The following is a 24,610-nucleotide window of genomic DNA, read 5'->3' as shown; positions in this document are numbered from 1 at the left end:
GTGACACGCACTATTAGCGCAGCCACCTGCACGCACTCATGCGCATAAGCACACGCCTGTATCACGAGCCATCTGTCTTCTAAACTGTACTTGAGGTAGCACCACAGTGTTTTCTATTGGCCAGCTTGATGAGATGTTTACTCAAAGAATGAGAGAAAAGATTTGAGAGTATGATGCCTGTAAGCTCTATAAAATAAGATAACTCTATAAAATAATAAAGTTTATAATTTTCATTGTTTTTTTTCTTTAGTATAATATCTTTGCAACGCTTTAGATTTAATCTGTAATGTTACATTGTATTTTTTTTATAAATAAATAAGTTTCTTGTACATGTAAAGCACGGTTGAATTACCACTATACAACGTTCCACACCACATAGCTTATCAGACGCCGCAACGCTAGCCCGATACGCATGTTGATACAGTAAGCCGTTGCTTAAACTGTCGAGACGGTGACATCAGATATCCTCTATAACGAAAACAGTTGCCTTAAAAATGAATGCTGAATTTTATGCCCGGGGTATTATAAATATTATGTATCGTCAAGAGTCTGCGTCTCTATCTGCTGATCGTCTAAAGGTGGTGCCAGTAGAGGTAGTCGATTAAGTTGGAGTGGATTACCTTAATATTCGAAAAGACCGCCTTAAGACGGGAGCAGGTGCCATGATACTGTTGCATTGTTTGCCCTCGGAAATAGGGTGTATGGGGTGTATGGTAATGGGATACCAACATTATGGCTGCACAGTAATGTACCTATGCAATTATTCGAGTAAAATAAAACAAATGTCAACGATTAGAAGTGGGCGTGGATATGTCAAAAATGACGTCTTGGTTTGACTTTGTTTTGATTGTGACCTATGTAGGGGCGTAAAAACTAAAAGTATCCGCCATCTTGTCACTGATGCAAACAAAGATTTTAAAATTAAACTTCTAAACTACTTTTTACTTCTTCAATCCTATACCTTTAGTGTTATTGTGATAATTGTGTAGTGTTAAAAAATACTGTGATATATCAACGTGCAAATATTTTTGTTTATATTGTTACACTTTTGTGTCTTGACATTAAAAGTTGAAATATTTGAGTGACGACGAACGGACAACTAGACAAAATGGGTACAAGAGAGGATGAATATGATTATTTATTCAAAGGCGAGTTAAAAATTATTCATCGTAACAAAAAATCGTTTTTGGCATATTTATTATTAAATAGAATGTATAACAATTCCTAAATAATCCACTAAATTGTCAATTTTAACTTTCAACAACTTTGTTTTGTCCAAAATTTCGCTCTTTTATTGTATAAAGCTTTAAAAGCTTTGAGATTTTTTAATTTTAGACTGCAATAGGTGTTTCTAGGAGTTTTAAACAAATCTGCAATGAAAAAATCATGTTAATGATTCAGATTTTCATCAGCTGATTGTATTACAAATCGATTATGAGTTACGGCCTACGTGTGAGTCACCTTGTTAGTATACCTAGAAAAATATCATACAACAAGGACCTTGCATTTTTGTAATAATGAACAAATTACGTCAGTGTCTTTGTATTGTAAACGTTAATTTTCTTTGTTTCAGTTGTGTTAATAGGAGATTCTGGTGTTGGTAAAAGCAGTCTGCTATCACGTTTCACTAGAAATGAATTTAACTTAGAATCAAAGTCCACTATAGGAGTTGAATTTGCAACAAGAAGTATAGAGGTGAGGATATATAGATATTTTATATTAGACAGTGTAAATAAGTCAATATATAATAAACTCAAAACAATTAGTTTTTTAAGTTTTTAATATTTCATAACTTAGATAGGTTTTCCAGAAGGGTAGGCTGAGCTTACCAAGTTACATCTGTATAACTTCCTTCGTTCATCTCCCACCAACTCTTGATTATATGTTGGGTGATTAAATAGATTTTATATCAACATTTAAAAATGCATAAATATAGTTTGACATAAATTTTTACCAATGTATGGTATAAAAAATCACTTAATAGAACAAAGATGAAGTCACTTCACTTTCACTGGCAGTAACTTGTAACATGTGGTGATTAAATACACTGCCATAAGTCTATATGATCAGGTAGAGTTGTTCCTCAAGTAACAGGTAATAACAGTTATTTTAACATAAACTATAACTGTTGTCATTTATTTTATTTTTGGTAACATTCGTTCCCCAAATCGCCTCAGCAGTTAAGTGCACAAATCACCAAACATTTTCTGCAATATGGGTAATAAATAGAAGGTGCTAAAGAAATGACATCAAATCTGTTTTTTTTTAATACAATTAATTAACCAAACAAATATTACAAACCAAAAGTATTCACAGGTACCCACCCATGCTCAATATGTGATGAAATATTTGTACAAAATGGTATAATATTTATGCATTTTTCAATTTAATAACTTTTTATAAGTTATTTCACTCACTACTGGGAACAAATAATATATAAAATTAGTTTTTCATTAATCATAATTTAAAACTATCCTTCTTAGCAATATAATTTTTTGTAGGTAAAGTAGAAAAAAAACCAGCAATTTAAATCAAATTTAAATTTAAGGGTAGGTAATGGTAGTAGTGTTGACAAAGGCATGAAGTGGCTTTCATGTTTTGGTTAAGCTTTTGAATTGTCAAAGTGATAATAACATCCAATTGACATTTTTGCATTTATTCTTTTTATATTGATAGATTGTGTATCTTGGTAATATAGTGTATAATGTTCCATCTAATAAACTATATTGTTGCAATGCTATACTGGTAGTTTCAATAGTCAGGGATAAGATTATGATATTTATGGGAGTAATATGCCATTTAATAGGTGGAGACTTTGATGAGGGCAGCACAGGACCGATTGTTGTGTAAATCTTTGGGGCAGGCCTTTGTCCAGCAGTGGATGTCTTCCGGCTGATGATGACGGCCATGTAACATTTATAATAATTATTGGGATCATGTATGTGGTTGCACTTTGCTTGTTGAACAGCTAGTTTGAGTAATAATAAGATCATGCATCTGTTTATTGATAAAATATGAGGTTATATATTTAGGTGTATGAGAAAATAGGATTTACTTAATGAACATCAGAACCTATTAGCCATTTGAAATGATATGCCTCAGACCTGAGAAGATTGATTGTCATCAAATATCAGCGGGATCTTTTTTTTTTAAATTAAAATTGCATAAAAACTAAATTTATTCAAAAGATATCTTTGGGGGTGATTGGTCCATTCCCAAGAATCTATCATGAAAGTCTAAGTTAGATATAAAAATAAAATGATAGAGCAATATATTTTATCTCAGATAAGATGTAATGTATGAATTTTATTGTCAGTCTTAAGTACACTGGTTTAACCTGATTACCTAGCTTTTGCCCACAAGTTTGTTTCTAATAGGCCTTGCATTTACAAAGGCCAAGTCACAAAGGTCTCTTGTCTCTGATTCACCTTGCCACACATATCCTAACTCTTTCATTACATTTTCAATTTATACCTCCCTTGGCAACTGTAATAATTTTCCTTCATATGCACATACCCTAAATACATACATACTTTTCAATACCCCTGACTATGTGTGTTTTGTACACTTTTTTTTAATTTCATGAAGAATGGTAGAGTAATTAAGTTGGGAAATTGTAACAAAGTCACATTTCCATTCACAATATTAGTTTATATTATGTAAAAAAACAAAGTGAAGCAACATTTTTTTTTAATATAAAGCATGTAAAAACGGGAGTACTTAAACAAATAATTATGACATGACCATGTGAGGATATTAATGTATTAGTATAACTAGGATAAATTAATTAGAAAATAAATAAAAGTAAGACGATTTGGAAATTTAAAGTAAAAGTTATTTTAACGTAACAGTAAAAAGGAACCACATGCTGACAGCATAACTCAACCAGTCCCACCAAGCAGAACCTGTTTATGAGTATGACATGTGGATTAACCAACAACAATATATCACCATGTAATCAATCTGGGGGCGGAAAGTAGCAACAACTTTTTAGTGTGCCTGTGTGACACATTCTCTGTGAGCCAGAGAGATATATCTGTGTGTCACTCCATAGCATTTGGATGTATATTAACATGATGATTGAAAAAAGAACACTGGGAGAGTTTCTTGTGCAGCTTCTTCTCTCTCAGAGTGCCATTTGTTTCCGAAGTGATGATAGTGTTAGAAATGACATTAAAAAGAATTCTAAAGGAATCAATTAGAGAAAATAAATGCCTTTTCATGCTTGGCATGTTTACCATCACAGGTAATTTGGAACTAAAACCACATAAGTTGTGATTTGGCACCAATTGTGATATTAGCATTATATAACTTTAAGTTTTGGGGAAATAAAAAAATACACTCTAAATTATTTCACACTTTACGACCTTCACCTCTGAATATATTATATGAATAGTATGGTCTGCTATTTTATTGTTTTTTTTTTACTATAAGTACAATTTTTTTGAGAAAATTTTGACCCACATCATGAGCTCCTATTTAAAGAAATAGAAAAGCTTTTATTGCTGAGTTCATTTACAAAAAGTCAAATTAATATAAGAAAAAATTCTTATGCACTTTGGTTCCCAAACAGGATGTCCTTCGACACATATTATGAGTCCTCCAGGTGTCTCCACATGACCCTGTTCATTGCCATTTTATGAATTTTGTTATTTTTCCCAGCACATTTTCTGTCTCCCTTTTTTGAGGGAAGCATCTCTGATGACCCATCCGGTTATGGTTTTAGTCTTATTTACATTTTTACTATTGCAAGGTATATGGCCTGTCCATCTCCATTTTTGTTTTTTTTGTGAATGTGACACCATCCTCAATTTTTCTTAATTCTAGACACTTTTCTACCTCTCCTTGTGAAGCCTAACATGCGGTGTTCCATACTTCTGTGGCAGGTTCTAATTTGACAACCATATGTTTGGGAGAGAAGAACACATATTATGTTAAAAAAGTTTCTTTTCGAAGATATTATGGTGTATCAGCTCCTAATTAGGAGACCTTTATGTCATTTCTAATATGCTAGATACTACTACCGTTTCGGAAACAAATGGCGATCTGAGAGAGAAGAAGCGGCGTAAGAAACTCTCCCAGCATTCTTTTTTTGCGCTCTTTTCAATAAAGATATACAATATTGTACAGTCATTTCTATCGCTATAAAATAATCACAATCTAGTCCCAGGATGTCCGATCACTTAGATATTCAGTTGTGGAGTAATGGGATTAAAGACAGAGCCATTTTTTCTATAAAATATATAAATAAACATTTAAATTTATTTATAGATAATGCCTGAACAACAATAAATTTAACAATAATTGTACAACTACTGCTTAATCAAAAGCACCTAAGATTAAGTATTAAGATATTACAGACTTAGCGTGATGTGTTCCGCTTCGTCGTCGTCTTGTGATGTGTTATGCCCTGCATCATATTGTCACTGTAGCAAACGACTTCTAACATCCGGTTATCCATATCATACTGTCACCTACAAAAATCACGTATTTGTACTGAGCCCACCGTTCGAGTTCGAGCCAACCCGAGGGGCGCGAGTTCGAGTCCCGCATCGTTCATAAATTTTGGTTACAAATTTTATTTGAATAATGAATCCCAGAAATAAGGGATATCTATTAAAAATAACAAACTGTTTAGAATCAGATTGTATGTAAAATGCATAACATTCTTCACTATCCAAAAATGATACTTAATTATTCACAAGAGGTTTCATTTCCTCACGCAAAGTGCCAACACCGTTACAATATTAATATGACAGCCTCTATTGTATACCACACAATATAATACGTCGCTGTCGCCTCGATAAGAGGAAAAATGTCATTGACCTTCTATTTATGCTTAGTTGACCTCCACCCATTATTATTTCATGATCAATGGGAAGTTGTTGAGAAAAATGCTAATGTTGTCTTAAATCAAAGAATTTTATGGTATTACTAGTTGACCCAGCAAACGTTGTATTGCCGATATTAAAATCGCGATACAAAAGTAACTGTTGATCGTAGATGGGTGAAAATTTGAAGTTGTATGTATTTTTAATGATGACTCATAATCAACAAATTAAAAAAAAAATTACCATTTAGGGACCACCCTTAACATTTAGGGGGATGAAAAATAGATGTCCGATTCTCAGACCTACCCAATATGCACTCAAAATTTCATGAGAATCGGTCAAGCCGTTTCGGAGGAGTTCAAAGTTTAACACCATTTAGATTTTATTTATTAGATTTTAATATATTATTTTTCTGTTTTACCTGGTGGCACATCTACTTCGATTTCGTTATCGTGAGAGCCCTAGTTACAACGAAGTCCTATGGTCTATCTCTAGGACGATATTCGACACTCTTATTGTCTCGAATGTTAAGCCTAAAACACATGGTCGGATTTGTTCCGGCCGAACCATCGGACGCGGTCCGGTACCGACTTTACATATGTGTATTTATCAATGGTATGTCGCATTGTCTATAGCACAAAATTTTTATTATTATTACCGTCCCGACTGTACCGCGTACGACGCCGGACTAGAAGTGTGGGGCGCCTACCCACGCCACCGGACCGTCCGATGGTCCGGCCGTACCAAATCCGATCATATGTCAACATAAACATCAGAGCTTGTTTATTTTGTACCGAGAGTGTTCCAAACAGCAGTTTAACCTGCTGTTTGTCTCAAAAACCTTTATCATCGCACTATACCACAAACGTAAGTTATACCCCCTTATTCATAATAGTCTTCTTCTATTGACCTAAGTCAGAATGAGAAAAAACACTCCTTAGCGGCTGTTTAACGTTAGTGGACCATTATGAATAAGGGGGTTAGTGTCAACCTAAGGTGAACGCTTTTATTTACTTGTTAAGTGCAATAAAAATGATTTTAAATCACAAAGTATTTAATATTCGCTTCGTAATTTGACGAATAACGCTTGCCGCCATGTTGATTGTTCTAAAAAGTCATGACGTCAGATGGGTTATGTGAACAAGTGCGCTGATAATATATAATAATTAATGTACAAACGCATTACTGTCGCTGTGCAAGAGACAAGGCTTGAATAGTGCTCAATCACATGAAAGATGGAGTTCCCCAAGGCTGCGTGTTATCTCCTACACTATTCCTTCTGTATATGAATGATATGTTCGGCGACTTCAGCATTCATAGTTATGCAGATGGATTTATGGATATGTACTAGCCGCCGACCATTCAGGTTTCTTTTGGGAAATCGCAGACCAGTGCCGGTGGAAACACGTTTCATCTATCGTGTCCTCTCTTGAGAAGGTCGCAGAATAGGGTAAAATGAACCTCGTGTACCCCATAGAAGACACAAGTTTGCGCGGTAACCCGATCACACGCTGCGTAGAGAGAGGTCGCTTTGTTGTGTTTTCCGCTGCATTTAATTACACCACGTCAGGGTGTAAGTATGAGTGTGTATCGAGTGTCTGTGATCGTGTATGTCAGTCAGTTATATATTGTGTGTGCGCTTGAGTGGAGTGAAAGCGATTACGACGAGGGCTCTCTCGTAGGGCAACGAACAATGTGTGAAGTTAGTTGTTTTCTAATTTGCGGGCTTCTGGCCATCGTCTGGGTGAGGAGTTCCAGTGGTATGCTGAACTTGCGCCTACGCCTGCGAAGGCGGTGTGGATGAGTTTGTGTGGGTGTCGGGTCTACTGTGACATACCGGGGGCGTCTAAGTGGGCTTAGTCTGTGATAATGAAAAGTAATAATATAAATAGCGACATTTAAACTACTGTAAGAAAAGAAACAAAAAGCTAACTGAAACAACATTCCGTTATAAAAATAATAATAATATTTATTTGCAAAAACTGCCACCAAATTTTTTACAAATATAAAAAATTTAACAAAAAACCAACCGACTTCAAAAACAATAGATATAATATGCACTAAAAAGTATAAAAATAATTGCGTATTTTTATACAATCAAATTCTAGCTACGATTATTGTAATTTTTGGAATCGGTGTCCTTCCGCCGCGACCCGCTCTCGCCTCTCATCTCCTCACGACTCAAGCATATCTCACCTATAACTATGTATGTAAGTAGTTACAAGCCTATCTTGGATGACACCGATTCCAAAAATTACAATAATCGTAACTAGAATTTGATTGTATAAAAATTCGCAATTATTTTATACTTTTTAGTGCATATTATATCTATTGTTTTGGAATACTGTTTTTGAAGTCGGTTGTTTTTTTGTTATTTTTTTTTGCTTTTTAGTGAATTTGAAGTACACTAACTAACAACTTGTTTAAATATGTTCAGATATACTAAATTTTTCAATGCAGCAATGAACGTAAGCGCTTAATGGAAGAGTTTCGTTACTTTGCCATGGATTCCGAAATCCAAACCTAACCAAACCCTCACCAAACTATCTTTGAAGTATATCCTTTCCAATAAAAAAAGAATCATCGAAATCGGTTGGCGCGATATTGAGTTATTCGTAAATTTATCATCCAATTTGCTATACGTATGTATAGCAAATTTAAGACTTATGATTTTTCTCATGGATGCCACTGTCAGATCTGGACCAAATTACAATGGGACCACACAGGAAGCACCAGCTTTCAAATAAAAAAAAGAATTATAAAAATGGGTAAACCGGGTAGTCGAAAGTTTTGAGCTAACAAACATAAAAAAACCCGACGAATTGAGAACCTCCTCTTTTTTTGAAGTCGGTTAAAAATAAAAAATAATTCAAATGTTAAAAACAATAACAAATAGATATTAAGTATATAATTTTTTTAACAACTAAGAATGATAACATACGAGGCAGCAGCGCGATTCGCAAAAAGAAAAGTTCTCAGCAATCGTTAGGACGTAAATTCCTAACACTGATATTATGAACTTCCTAGATTTTTTTTACCGAGTTTAGATAGTGTTCATAACTGGGGCATGTCATGTATCCCACGGAGGCAACAGATATCCGACACATTCAGTTGTCCTAGTAGGTACCTACCTTATCTATATTTATAAAAATGAATTGCTGTTCGTTAGTCTCGCTAAAACTCGCGAACGGCTGGACCGATTTGGCTAATTTTGGTCTTGAATTATTTGTGGAAGTCCAGAGAAGGTTTAAAATGTGAATAAATAGGAAAATGCTGCTAAATTAAATAAAAACAACATATTTGTTTTTACTTTGATGTGTCCATACATAATTTCTATGAGAGAATTCATTGACGCACGGTTTGATAGTTCTGCTGTGAAACAATTTCATTACGACAGCAGGGTGCATATTTTACGAAGTAATTTTTGATGTTATGATATTATATTATTGAGAAATTCATATAAAAACATTATTTTATTTATTATATACAGAACAACGTCTGTCGGGTCAGCTAGTCTATGATAAACATGTATATTTTCTTTCATAATATTATGTCCTATGGTATATTGTTATGGGGCAGTGCGGCCGATATTAATACTATCTTTGTGCTGCAGAAGAGGGCTATTCGCGCAATTTATAACCTAGGTCCTAAAGAATCATTAAGAGAAAAATTTAAAGAAATAAACATTTTGACTGTTGCTTCTCAATACATTTTTGATAATGTTTTGTATGTTCATAAGCACATTGAGGAATTTTCTAGAAACTGTGACATTCATAATGTTAACACGAGGAACAAACACAAACTTGTTATGCCTACTACTCGGTTGGGTCGAGTTAGTAAGTCTTTTGTTGGGCGATGTATATGCTTCTACAATATGATCCCAGAAAATGTACAAAACAAATGTGTTACGAAATTTAAAAGAATTGTTAAAAAGCGTTTGTGTGGAAAAGGTTATTATAGCATAAACGATTTTCTTAATGACACCACGGACTGGGAAAAAAGCAAACACCCTCAGGCTCTTTAATTATAAATGTTTATTGTATTACATTGTAATCCATATTTTATATTTAAAAAAAAAGCCCGCTGAGTTTCTTGCGCCCATTCTTCTCAGGTCTGAGGCAGTCTCTTTTGAATGGGTGGTAGATTTTGACGTTCAATAAGTGATTTTAAATCCTATTTTGAATAAAAATATTTTATTTTGAATTTCTAAATTGCAGGTTGACGGCAAAACTATCAAGGCGCAAATATGGGACACGGCAGGGCAGGAGCGGTATCGCGCCATCACGTCGGCGTACTACCGCGGAGCAGTGGGCGCGTTACTGGTGTACGATATCGCCAAACACCTGTCGTACGAGAACGTGGAGCGGTGGCTGCGTGAGCTGCGGGACCACGCCGACCAGAATATCCTCATCATGCTGGTGGGCAACAAGAGCGATCTGAGACATCTCAGGTAACTGCCGAATTCCACCATCGGACATTACGTGCAAAGTACCATCCGCATCACGTAGACGTCTGGCATTCCACAATTGCGCGTTTTGTTCGAAATTTCTTGCCTCGCACAGCCACTTTGTGGAATCGACTACCGGCAGCGGTCTTCCCGAACGGATACGACTTAGGGACCTTCAAGAAAAAAGCATACTCCCACCTTAAAGGCCGGCAACGCATTTCTTGACACTCCTGTTGTTGCGGATGTCCATGGGCGGTTGCCTCACCTCTCCCCATCCCGTGAGCCTCTTGCCCGTTTGCCCCCTCTCATATAAAAAAAAACTCAAATGGATAAGAAAGAGGATTTGAGCTTATTACGTTAAATTTAAACAAAATGGTCAAATTGTAAGTAAAGGCATTTTAGTTAGTATCGGCGATGTGGGGCGAGTCGTTCCCTTCCCTGAAATATGGTCGAGGGAGGCGATGCCTGGTCCATGCGTCATGAAAAAAAAAATGAAAATGAAAAATATTTATATCAGTAACAAAAATGGTACAAACATAATAGTGGATGTGACCTTCTATTAAGTGAGAAACATCTGTGCCAGAAGGCCGAGCTCTTCCATATCAATTAAAATTAACAGTACCAAAAAACCAAGGGATCACAAATTAAGTCATTGTCGTGAAGTGGCGCTGCTCGTTCTTATCTAAGGAAATGTGCCTTCCGAACTAGCTGTATGAGAAAATGATATATTTCAAGTGTAATGCAATTTAACTACGAAATAAAATATTATTGTTTGTTTCTTTGTTTGAACTAATTACAACATAAGGGGTATACTACGTGAGGTATACTTCAAAAAATTATGTTTCAAGCAATTTACTTTGTGTAAAATTCCCGTTTTTGTTGTGTTTTTTTTTTTTAGTATATGCTAATATCTCAATATTATGTTCATTAAACAAATGATTAAAGATGTATTTTATTTTGAAGGGCAGGTTTTATTTAACATTCTAAATAATTTTTAAAATAACGTTCTAAAGAATTTGAAACAATTTAATCAGGATTCTTAACGCCACTACAATTGCGCTCGTCACCTTAAGACATAAGATGTTAAGTCTCATTTGCCCAGTAATTTCACTAGCTACGGCGCCCTTCAGACCGAATCAGATTAATGTTTACACATTACTTTTTCACGGCAGACATAAGCACCGTTGTGGTAGCCATAATCTAGCCGGGTTTCTGTGCAAAGGAGCCTCCCAATGGTAACTATGTTTGAAAAATACATTATGCAACAATTTTTACGTATCTGACAGTATTTTTGACGACATGCTTTCGAAATTTGCGGAGCGGTGTACTAAGACAAAAGCGATCTATGCTCTCCGAAGGGCGCTGGCAGCAAATGTGATTTCGTTCTCAGTGAAACAACGACAGGTTACTTGGTAAAGAAATGCAAACGACAAAATTAAAAAAAATTTATAACGAATGTGACTCGCTCCATGCCAGCTGTAAAGGTTACTGTTGTGTCAATATAAAAACTGTTTTTTCCAGATCAATCCCAACGGAAGAAGCGAAAGCGTTCGCAGAGGCAAATGGTCTTAGTTTCATAGAAACATCTGCCCTTGACTCTACTAATGTCGAGCCGGCATTCCAGAATATTCTTACTGGTAAGTAATAAATGTATATAAGTAATGTAGCAATGTAAGTGTATAAAAATCATGATAATTCTAAAGTAACAAATAATAACATAATTTTAATTTTATTGAACCATACTTAATATGATAATATATTTATTATAAAATGAAATGTTATGAAAAAGATGATGTTCCTGAGAGAATTTTTCCTTCAAATACGACGGAAGATACTCGCTCTTATTCAAAACCTTGATAATGCCCGATAGGCATTCTTGGCAATTGGCGTAGCTGGCAGTCGTAAACTGCGGAAGATTTCTGGTTGAAAACACGGAGGTAATCCTGGAATTTATACGAGTTGTCGAACTACTGGCATCAATCATCGAAAATATGAGGTCTCTCCGAAAAGTCTGATAATCCCAACAGTCTGAACTTAGCAACCCTGGACGCAGAATTGACGCAAATAAGAAGTCTCAATGCGGAACGGGCCAAACCTATTACTGTGCGGTACCCTACAGAAATCCGGGAAAAAGGAGTAGACAAATTAATAGATAGGGACATGATATTGTTTGGAACTGGAGTTAATAGATGGGTACAGGCTCCTTAACGAGGTCTTTACCTAAGTCGCATATGACAATCTGTTAGTTGGAAAAAGCCAGGAAAAGAAATAATAAAATAGAACCCAGCTACTGCAAATCTAATGTAATTTTTAACAGAAACTGTCCATTCCATTTCTACCGGAAGATGTCAACTGTTTGACAAAGGCCTCTCCCAAAGATCGCCATGACGCCATGACGGTTCTGCGCTGCCCTCTTCCAACCTACTCTGGCGATCATGACCAGATCGACGGTCCATCTTGTGGGGGGCCTACCATCACTACCGCTTCCGGTACTTGGTCGACATTCGAGGACTTTACTGCCCCAACGGCCCTCTGTCCGTCGACCTATGTGCACTACCCACTGCCGCTTCAGTTTCGCAACTATCTGGGCTATGTCGGTGATGGTGAAACGAGGCATATTATTATTATATAACCGGTTTTCCCTGTTTTCAGAAATCTACCGGATCGTGTCGCAGAAGCAAATGCGCGAGCCGCCTGAAGGCGACGTTATCCGAGCTGACGCAGAGCCGACAGATGTGCGTCCCTCCGCGGCCGACTCTGTGCGGAAACAGTGCTGCCAGTAGGATGGGTGAGTTCTGTGCATTATAACTTTTAAGCATGTAGTGTAGTAACGTAATATTCGCAATTGATACCAGTGGGAGGCGCAACGGCGCCTTTTCTGCCGTGAAGCAATACTGTGTATTGCTTCAGGAGCGAAATCGTGTTGTGGTATGAGAACACCAAATGCGTACAACTGATTAAGTCTAAAGAAATATAGCAGTATGACCACATACTGTTGTCTCGGGCAACTCGCCTTTACCACAGAGTTATGAGTAGACAATATAATATTGTATAGGATACCCATAAAAACCTATAAATATCCCAAATAAAGACTATTATTATTAGAAGTATATCCCTAAAAAATTAAACAATATGCAAAAGCACAGTCATAACTCATGGTATGTAGCTGGATGGATATTAACATCAGCTTGGATAACTTGATACGGTTAGATCTAGATGCATACTATTAATTTGCATCATCAATACAGAAATACTACCATTAACTGTATATACCACTTCATTGAGTGGTGTTTTCAGGTGGATTTCAGTCTGGATTCCTCCATTCATTCTTCCTATATGCCTATGATAGTTAACCTTAGATAGTTTATATGTCTCAATGACTGAAAACGTTGAAAAAAATTGAGGTTGACTGTTAACCTCTATTTTGAGCAATGCACGCACACTAACACATACAAATCTCGAGTGTACGACGTAGCTTGTCACACACACTACAGTATTCATCGGCTATCCAGCAGCAAGAGGCTCTATCTAGGACATGTAAATTATCTAGACCAGTAACACTTCAAATAGGCTGTGTTTCAAAATTAAAAATTTTACAAATAAGAATTTCAAACATGAGAACTTTATTTTCTCTCATATTAAATAAATTAAATATTTCAGAAATCTTAAACTAACATCAATGTGGAAGTGAGGAAACAAACATAAGAATCATTCCCTGTCAGTGATCCCCAACTGCCGAAAATGGACAGTAATACCAGGATGTTGCTTCAGACCGGTGGCGTCTGGTTGCATCAGCTGCTGACAGTCACCGGTTGCCACTGGTCACATCACCTTTGTGTAATAATTGTTTGTTTTGGTCTATCATTTTGTAGGTCGATTGTGCATTTCCAAAATAAATCATTGCAATTTTAATTTTTTATCGTATTTGGTATTTTCAGTCTAAAGTACATAATAGCTATATATTGTCTATGTATGTTATCGACCAATCAATGTTATATTTTGCCCAGTTTTATTAATTACAGAATTTTAGAATACTTTTGTTCGAAATATAAATAATTTAGTATAAAAATTGCAACAGATTAATTCAACAGTACATAAATAATGGTGTGCCTCAAAAGGCTTCGATTTAATAAAATAAGCTGCACAATCGACCGGTAACATCAGGATGAAATAATTTGAAAATAAACCCATTTAATTGATGTAGAATTAATTATATTTGTACAGAGAAGTACTGTGTATGTATTCTGTTTCCAAATTGATTTCTATTAAGTTTATTTTTTGTTTAGTAGATAATTCATATTGTATTTATTTAGAGAATTAAAAGAGTGTCTCGTAAACCCTGGGGATATTTCTCAATGTCAGATGGATAAATGACTAGGCGTTCAATTTTAAACGTTTATTTGAAAATCTACAAAAATGGTCAGTAGTATACTCACTAATTAATCTGTAACTACTCTAATGTTTTTATTGTAATGTTTGACACAATTAATTATCTATATTATTTGTTTAATATAAGTTTATGCAACTGATATTGAGATATTGTTATTTCGTATAATGTATAATATTGAGTAAATCATAGAATTGAGCAATAATATGGGCTGATTATAATGTAACTGAGCACACAATAGTATGACGAGTTCAATTGTTTCCGGCTCCGACTCAGTGTTTCGTTCTCACATATTTGTGCAAATGTGTGTATCAGGATGAAACTGTTGTTTATTATTTATATTTATTAGATAGAGGGATTGTGCTTGTTGGTTGTTTTTCATGGGACAATAAGAAATTAACCAGTAGTTCAAGATATACATAACATGGACTGGTTGCAACGCTTATACAACGGATGGATATTTGGTGGTTATATGTGAAGGAATTAAAATTAAATTAAAACTGAATAGTTCATTTTGTTAAGAACATATCGATGCATGCACTTAACTAATGGAAGAGTCACACAATTTGGTGATGTATCCACAAAATCATAGATATTGTTCGTGCCAGTTGCCAGACGATAGAAATTGATAACTTCTTTAACTTATCAATAATTCCAAGTTTCCAATTCCAATCAGAATGAAACTATTCATATGTAGACAATAAATGAAAGTTACTATATGATTTATATGTTTATTTAAATAATAAATAGTGGTGTATGAACTGTGAACACACATTAAAAACGAATATAGATGTAAGTGCTAAAACACAGAGTCGGATCCTAGTGTAGTAGTATTTATCTAAGTGAACAGTTAGCTTTTTTAAACAATGTTTTAGTTAATGTTTATGTGCCTTTTACGGACATGTTTGAGATGTGTCATGCTTATGTTATTGTGCGGAGTGCAGACTGGTTATATGTATAGCACATGTTATGTTTATGAGGTCACTGTTCGAAATAATACCCTTTAATTATCATTACACATAATTACTGTCATTGGAAAACTTAAAATTTTTGATTAAATAAAACAGCCACACACACACTAAACACTGTAACGAAGCAATACGATTCTTTGCTTATTTGCTGATTACAGCAATAATAATAATATATAATATATTAATATAACAATCATAAAATATTATTCAAAGTAACATTTAAAAGGGTGCTATTTCTAACAGTGAGTGTCCAATTGATGGAGCCATATTGGGTGTTGCAATATCCGGTGCCACTGTGTTGCCATTTCAATACTCAACTGTTTGAGAACTAGGACCTTTGCCATGCAATTTATCACATGAGACTAGCAACATTGTCAAATATTTTATAAAAAGGCCTATCAGCACATTCAATCAGATTAATTCTAAGATAGACAAAGTAGTCTTAGATAATTTATACATCTAGAGAGACCGCTGTGGAAACGTCAATAAAATTGCGGCGAACTGTTAACCTCTAGTTTTAGCAAACGCACGCAAACTAAAACATAGTGATTGGTGTATCGCGATAAGACGTAGCTGTCATGCACACTAAAGTAACAACCTGGCCTGTTGTCATGCGTTGCCTAACAGCAAGAGGCTCTTTCTAGACGTATTAATTGTCTAAGAAAGAAGTAGGAATTCATTAACATAATAACTTATTTTATAAAATATTAAATTCAATGCCTTTTTTACACGCTTTTTATTAGCTTCAGCTGTATGTATGTTTGTTTGTAACTGAATGATGTAGATTTATAGAGGATCGATGACAATACATTAATTTGAAAAAATTATTCCATTTTTCAATTTGCAAAATAAGATTTTTTTTCATCTACCGTCATTAAGGTAGGAATTGATGTCAATTTTGAATTTCAACCATTATCTTTTCAACCAAAGCGTGTTTTTTAGTTTTTTTTTTAAACTAATTTTATTTAAAATATATGCTAATGTTGGTATCTAGTTGATGTGGTAGTGTTATGGTACGGGATGGTTTGATACACGCCACGGCCGGCACAGCTCACTACAGCTTTGGAAATGTTGTATAATAATTATTATATTATGTACGGTCTTACCTACGCATGGTTATTTTTAGTGCCTATCTGTAATTACTTTAAAGACAAAGATAATAAAATATAATGTAAATTTTTATGTGTTTTAGTTAATGTTGCGGTGAGTTACCTCACTTTATTTATATATATTATTATATTGTTTTGGGAATATAGAATACCGCAATTATATATTTACCAGTGGGAGGCTCCTTTGCACAGGATGCCGGCTAGATTATGGGTACCACAACGACGCCTATTTCTGCCGTAAAGCAGTAATGTGTAAGCACTATTGTATTTCGGTCTGAAGGGGGCCGTAGCTAGTGAAATTACTGGGCAAATGAGACAACATCTTATGTCTCAAGGAGACGAGCGCATTTGTAGTGCCGCTCAGAATTTTTGGGATTTTTAAAAATCCTGAGTGGCAGTGCATTGTAATGGGCAGGGCGTATCAATTACCATCAGCTGAACGTCCTGTTCGTCTCGTCCCTTATTTTCATAAAAAAATAAGAGACGAACGACGAGAGAGGGTTATTGTGATAAAAAAATATAATTTTATTTTAATTCATATTAGGGCATATACAGGATAACAGTTTAATTAGACTTCTATATCTTTTTAATAGTACTTCAACAATGTGAGCTACTACAAGTAGTCATTTGTAGACATGAGACGCAGCTGAGGGCCTTAATACTCTAGTAGGGGTAATTTAACTTTCTTTGGAGTGATAAAAGGATACGGGGAATGTGATAAATAAACTATTACAGCTTGGCAAATTGGTAACAGAAAACTATGCGTTTTTGCCAAAATATTAAGAACAAAAAACAAATTAAGAACACGTTAGAAATGCAAGTTCATGCAAAATGCGTATTTTTGTAACGATGCGTAGTGGGTATGTTACGGAAGCTATCATGTCCGGCGGTGATCAAAGAAGATGTAAATATATAAATAACAATTGAAATTTAGTTTAGTATGAAACGTGCAGTCATTTGACATAAATTTGAAATAGTAGTAATTACAGTATGTATTGCGATTGGCGACGAAGTACCTATAAGCCGGCTAAGTTTGAAAGCGGGCAGTTGCTCATAACGTAGTGGATTTCGGATATCTTCGCTTTTTACGAGATTATAATAGCTGTCATCTGTCAGTCTATCAGTAACTGCACGTTTGATGCAATCGAGTTAATCGTTTTTATCTTAGAGAGTTTCGCTAGGCCGGCGATCACCAAAGAGGATGCAAGTACGGTGATCACTTAACATCAGGTTACCCGTACGGTCGTTTGTCCTCCTCTTCTATAAAAAATAATAATAATAGCTAAGGACATTTACGAAATATCGGTACAATTGCTGATACATAATTCACTCCGTTAGGTCCTTATTTAATAGGTGTATAACAGACAATATATCCGCTATAATGCTCTAAAAAAATTCCGTGCCGTCCCCCTTAATGGGGTAAAGGCAAAAAGACCGATCCCAACTGCTATAAGTAGGCTTATCTTAATAATACCAGCTATTGTAAAATTATTTACGGAACTTATTACTCGCGTTACTTGGTGCGTCAGAACTCTCGAAAGATTCCACGCAGGATCCTCAAATGCTGTATACAACATCGTATCAGGTGACGAATCCTAGATATACGCGTACGAACCCGAAAAAAAACCAGTCACGAGTTTGGGTCTTCTAAAATGAGTTAAAGCCAACAAAAATTGTTCGTTCACGGAGTGTTGCAAAAATAATGGTGGCCACGTTTGTCTCCAAAACCGGCCATGTTGCGACTATTCCTCTTGAGGGACAAAGAACGGTTAATGCAGAATGGTATGCTAGCATTTTGCCACAGGTCGTTTCTGAACTCCGTAAATAGAACTGCAACCGCCGCATCATCCTCCATCACGACAATGCGAGTTCTCACACCGTGCACAAAACAAAAGAGTTTTTAGAGCAAGAAAACAGAATTATTACAGCCCCGATCCAAGCCCTAACGATTTCTATACTTTCCCTAAAATAAAGAATAAATTGCGTGGTTAGAGAAGAAGCATTCATTCATCACCTGAAGAAGCTGTGGACGCCTACAAAACGGCCATTTTGTAGACCCCAACTTCCGAATGGAATGGTTCCTTCAATTATTGGTTCCATCGTATGGAAAAATGTGTCAAATTTCGCGGAGAATACTTCGAAAAGCAATAAATATATTTTTAAATAGTAATGTGTGTCACTTCCTTGATTGCCGAAATTTTCAGTGCCGCCCTCGTAGAAAGGACTAGAGGTCGCACTACTTTGCTTTGACCTATAAGAGGCATTAGACGTAGCCCATCATTAAATTTAGTCTAGTACTAACTACAAAGTTTCGAAGTTAAATACAATTACTAATATTGCTTTGGAATAGGGTTTGTCCAGATCTTAAATATTACAATATGTCCTCTATATAGCTTATATGAAAAAGTATGCAAAAACTATAAAAATTATTTTCAGAAAGCCATTTAGAGTTGGTATACCTAAATATTTTCTTTGACAGTATTTTCAAGTCCTCAGGCAATTTGTTCTATAATTTTATACACATGCTATGGCTTATAAGGAAAAGTGTTGTTTACGGACAATATTTCAAAACCAGTCTATGCGCCTGTCTTGTTGCTCTATCATTCACATCAACAGCTGACGTGAACAGAATCTGAGGTTACGCACAAATTTGCAAGCCTGGAAATGAACATAAATGGTAGATTTAGCAGATAGAAGTTTTTTTAAATAGCGTTTTACAAGAGTGCCATATCCCTACGCCTGCTATTGCACTGAAGCATTTCATTTTTGATATATATGACATATGAGCCATTACCCCATATAAGTAGTCCATAGCGCATCACTGTTGTAATGTATCCATGATAGGTCATGAGGGATAGATTGTGTGACCTTAGATTAAGGATTGGTCTCGCTCCAACTAGATACCGCAGGCGAAGTCGCAAAGTGCGGCAACTAACACTACGCCCAAGTGAGCATACCTACTCAAGCCAGAAGCCTGTTAGAAGTTCTGTTAAACTTTGCTAATAATTTAAACTACACACATCAAAAAAGTCTAAGCAACATGTACTCATTTAAATTTTAGGATGGTTTTTCACATTATAGCGTTGTATTTTATTTTTAAAATAATAGTTTTAGGGTCCTATGATGTAAAAATAACAGCTGTTGTCTTTATAAGTTCTTTTAACAACAGAAATTAACAATATTAGAATATACTGCAGAAACTAAGGTACATAAGCAAGTAAACATTTATTTAACAAAATGAAATTTCTAAAGAAAATGAATTTATTGTGAAAGAATAAGATAATTTAATACAAAGTATGGCCTCCTCTGCTATTTAGAACTTGTCGGCAACGATTATTCATTGAATTAATGAGACTGTTTATGTCATCTTGCGGTATTCACTCCCAAAGGAAGTGTAGCAAATCCTTCAGCTGTTGGGTTGTTGTCACTCCGTCCAAGTCCTTCAAAACACGTCTCTGGAGCATGCGTGCTCGATGGGTTTGAGGTCTAGCAATTGTGCAGGCCAGGGCGACGTTCTCCGTTGCCAAGTATTGACTGGTCCGCCGAGCTGTATGTGAACGCGCATTGTCATGCCTTAACGTAAAATTGGAGCCAAAGGTATGTGCAAATGGATGGACATAAGGTCTGAGAATATCCTCAACGTAATTTTCAGTGTTCATGTTTCCATTTACAAAAACGAGCTCAGTTCGCCTGTTCTTCATAATACCCGCCCATACCATAACTGTTGAGCCGCTGTATGGATGAACTTCCTGAATGCACCTGAGCCTTTCAGTATTTCCGGGCCAACGGTACACTCGCACCTTTCTTGTATCAGGCCTAAGCCCGAATCGCGACTCATCGGAAAACATAATTTTATCCCATTGTACCTGGGTCCATGTTCTGCGTTCTCTACACCATTCATTTCGACGATGGGCACTTAATTAGGCGTCGAGCTGGTAGGCCGTACTCGTGCAGTCGATTTCGCCCAGTTTGGTCGGGTGGTCTCTTGTCATTTAACAACTGGGCAACAGCTGGTATTCATAGGAGCAGACAACGGTTATATGAACTATATTGTGAGTATACTTTCCTTGTATATGTGAAAAATTATTCAAAATTATTTAAGAAAGTATGTACTATTGCTAAGTCAATGCATATTAGAGAAATAATTAAAAATGCTTCAAATAAAATAAAAATGACTTGGAAAGTTATTAACTGGGAATCTGGAAGAGCGAAAGACTGCAAGTTTGAATATAATCTAATAATAAACAATACAAAAATCCACTCTGAGCAGGAAGTAGCTTCTGCTTTTGAGAATTTTTTTTTCTGACATTCCAGTTTCCATCTCAAGCACCCTTGTCTCCTCCACCAGTGTTGCCGAGTTACTTCTTTTGGAAAATGTAAAGGAATGTAAACAATATTTCAAATTCAGTGTTGTTAGCCTGGGTTAGGATCTGAAAGTTATAATTATTTCTGCCAGCAGAAGAAATGAAAAAAACTGCTGATATATGGGGCATATCTGTAAAAATAATAAGTTCTGTTATTGACGTCATATATACCATATCTAGCACTAGTTTTTAATAGCTGTATTGAATATGGCGTGTTTCCTGACCTTCTGAAGTATAGAAAAATTACACCAATATTTAAATCGGGACTCACTTCTGACCCGAATAACTATCGCCCTGTTTCGGTGTTGCCGACCCGTAGTAAAATTTTTGAAAAAATTATTTTAAGCCAAATGCTTACTCACTTTAACACTTATAAGTTGCTTCATATAAAACAATTTGGCTTTACTAGGGGACGCTCGACTACGGATGCAGGTGTTGAACTCATCAGGAATATTTTTGAGGCCTGGGAGGAATCACAGAATGCACTTGGTATCTTCTGTGATTTATCTAAGGCTTTTGATTGTGTTCAACATTCAACGCTGGTCAGGAAGCTATGCCACTATGGTATAAGAGGATCTGCACTCGATCTTCTGATCTCATATTTAAATAATAGGGTTCAGAGGGTCGAGGTGAATGGCAGGAGATCTCCTGGGACTCCTCTCGGTATGGGGGTACCACAAAGGTCTATTCTTGGACCCTTCCTCTTCCTAATTTATATAAATGATCTACCTAACCTTGTAGAAAAAAAACACAAGGTGGTATTGTTTGCGGATGACACTTCACTTATATTCAAAGTGAAACGAAGCCAAGTTTTATATGACGAAGTAAACAATGCTCTATCTGACATCGTGTTCTGGTTTAGCGCCAATAACTTATTGTTAAATAATCATAAAACCAAATATATTAAATTCACCGCGCCAAATGTCAAAAATGTAGATGCAAATATTTTATTAAATGGAGAGGTGGTAAAACCAGTGGAATCTGTTATATTTCTTGGCATTACTCTTGATTCCAAATTCCAAGTGGGGCCCCCATATTGAAGGATTGGCGAATAGGCTTAGTTCTGCAGCATATGCGGTTAAGAAAATCAGACGGTTAACTGTCATAGATACGGCGAGATTAGTATACTTTAGTTATTTTCATAGTATTATGTCCTATGGTATATTGTTATGGGGCAGTGCGGCCGATATTAATACTATCTTTGTGCTGCAGAAGAGGGCTATTCGTGCGATTTATAACCTAGGTCCTAAAGAATCATTAAGAGAAAAATTTAAAGAAATAAACATTTTGACTGTTGCTTCTCAATACATTTTTGATAATGTTTTGTATGTTCATAAGCACATTGAGGAATTTTCTAGAAACTGTGACATTCATAATGTTAACACGAGGAACAAACATAAACTTGTTATGCCTACTACTCGGTTGGGTCGAGTTAGTAAGTCTTTTGTTGGGCGATGTATATGCTTCTACAATATGATCCCAGAAAATGTACAAAACAAATGTGTTACGAAATTTAAAAGAATTGTTAAAAAACGTTTGTGTGGGAAAGGTTATTATAGCATAAACGATTTTCTTAATGACACCACGGACTGGGATTAAAGCGAACACCCTCAGGCTCTTTAATTATTAATGTTTATTGTACGATATTACATTGTAATCCATATTTTATATAAAAAAGCCCGCTGAGTTTCTTGCGCCCATTCTTTTGAATGGGTGGTAGATTTTGACGTTCAATAAGTGATTATAAATCCTATTTTGAATAAAAATATTTGAATTTGAATTTGGGGACTTACATCAACACAGCTTGAATATTGTACCCTCAAACTTATCTCTCGAGCGGTTGATAGCGGCCGGCGTCTTGCAGTCACTTGTATGTACCGGCCTTGCCGAGTGGTTGTCCTCCTTTTACGGCCTGAATCTTTACGTTCGAGATTTCGAGACCCAGTATTCCGATACTAGGCGAGGCTTTGAAGGAAGTGTTGTCGAAGAGCGGTGATACGACAAATGGGGTTTTTTTAGTGGTAAACGCGCAAACTTGAGTCTTCTGGGGTTTAAATTGGACAAGGTTCAATTTTCCCCATTCCGCGACCTTCTCAAGAGAGGACTCGATAGAAGACACAAGTTTCTCCCGGCACTGGTCGACGATTTCCCGAGAGAGACCTGCATGGCCCGTGTATATGGCATCACCAGTGCTGTCGTCTGCATAGCAATGAATGTTGGAGGTGTCCAACATATCATTGATATGCAGAAGAAACTCCGTGGGAGACAGCACACAGCCTTGGGGCACTCCAGAATTCACGGGCTTCGGGTTCGAGCAATATCCGTCGACAACGACCTGTATGCTACGCCCAGTGAGGAAGCTGGAGGTCCACTTGCACAAGCTCTCGGGAAGCCCAAATGATGGAAGTTTGGAGAGGAGCGCCTTGTGCCATACACGATCAAAGGCCTTCGCTATATCCAGGCTAACTGCCAGGCCTTCCCCCTTGCTTTCAATAGCCGCAGCCCATCTATGTGTCAGGTATACCAGAAGATCACCTGCCTACCGACCATGGCGAAACCCGTATTGTCGGTCGTTGATCAACTGGTGACCCTCTAGGTATACCAAAAGCTGACGACTAATTATGCTCTCCATGATTTTGGAGAGCAGGGAGGTAATAGCAATAGGCCTGTAGTTTGCCGGATCCGAACTGTCTCCTTTTTTTGGATAGGATGGACAAGGGCAGACTTCCATGGGTCAGGGACTACGCCTTTAGAATAAGAGTGCCGGAATAAACGCGTTAGCACCGGCGTCAACTCAGGGGCACACGTCCTAAGCACGATTGGAGAAATGCCATCCGGCCCGCTCGACTTCCTGACGTCCAACGAAAACAGAGCTCGCCTAACAGTTTTCTGTCTGAACTGTACTTCAGGCATAGAGCTCTGACACCGCGGGATTGTCGGCGGTGTTTTTCCGTTGTCGTCAAGAGTCGAGTTGGAGGCGAAAAGAGTGCAAAAGAGATCGGCTTTCTCTTTTGCCGTATGGGCCAGGGTGTCATTCCTCATGTGCAACGGCGGCATGGACGGCTGGCTGAAGTTACCAAGAGCAGCTTTCGACAACGACCAGAACTTGCGTGTTCCGGTCGGGTAACTGGAAAGCTGCTCGCCGATTTTGACGACGTGTTTTGACTTTGCACGGGCGATTTGCCACTTAAAAAATCTGGAGGCACGGTTGTTTTTCCTCTTCAGAACTGTGCAGTTTGGATCCTTTGTGCTCAGCGCCGCAACCCAAGTTCGATAAGCCTGTTTTTTGCAGTCAGATGCTGCTTTAACTGACGCATCGAACCAGGGCTGTGATCTGCCACCGATGGGTACTACAGAGTTTGGTATAAAAATATCCATACCCTGTAGGATCACATCGGCTACTGCAACGGCGCAGGCACTAGGATCATCCGAAGGGAAACAAACCCTGCCCCAAGGGTAGGATGCAAAAAAGGAACGCATTCTATCCCAATCTGCTGACTT

At 36.6% G+C, this 24,610-nt stretch overlaps 1 protein-coding gene across 1 annotated transcript; it reads left to right on the top strand.

Annotated features, from left to right (window-relative positions):
• The first annotated feature begins 850 nt into the window (after positions 1-850).
• On the top strand, positions 851-14,293 carry LOC126976025 (ras-related protein Rab-11A). The gene is made up of 6 exons (XM_050824171.1): positions 851-1,148; positions 1,574-1,695; positions 10,049-10,281; positions 11,800-11,915; positions 12,931-13,066; positions 13,939-14,293. The coding sequence occupies exons 1-5, from the start codon at positions 1,109-1,111 to the stop codon at positions 13,059-13,061; spliced, it is 642 nt and encodes a 213-aa protein (XP_050680128.1). The 5' UTR covers positions 851-1,108; the 3' UTR covers positions 13,062-13,066; positions 13,939-14,293.
• Positions 14,294-24,610: the final 10,317 nt, after the last annotated feature.

The sequence above is a fragment of the Leptidea sinapis genome, chromosome 39 (assembly GCF_905404315.1).
Source record: "Leptidea sinapis chromosome 39, ilLepSina1.1, whole genome shotgun sequence".
NCBI classification, from domain to species: Eukaryota; Metazoa; Arthropoda; class Insecta; order Lepidoptera; family Pieridae; genus Leptidea; species Leptidea sinapis.
The sequence above is the reverse complement of the archived record's forward strand: the minus strand, read 5'-3'. Positions and strand labels throughout refer to the sequence as shown.

Coding starts and splice junctions, on each gene's coding strand:
- LOC126976025 (XM_050824171.1), top strand. CDS start 1,109: ATGGGTACAAGAGAGGATGAATATGATTATTTATTCAAAG. Junction 1,696..10,048: donor TTGCAACAAGAAGTATAGAG/GTGAGGATATAT, acceptor TCTAAATTGCAG/GTTGACGGCAAAACTATCAA. Junction 10,282..11,799: donor AGCGATCTGAGACATCTCAG/GTAACTGCCGAA, acceptor TGTTTTTTCCAG/ATCAATCCCAACGGAAGAAG.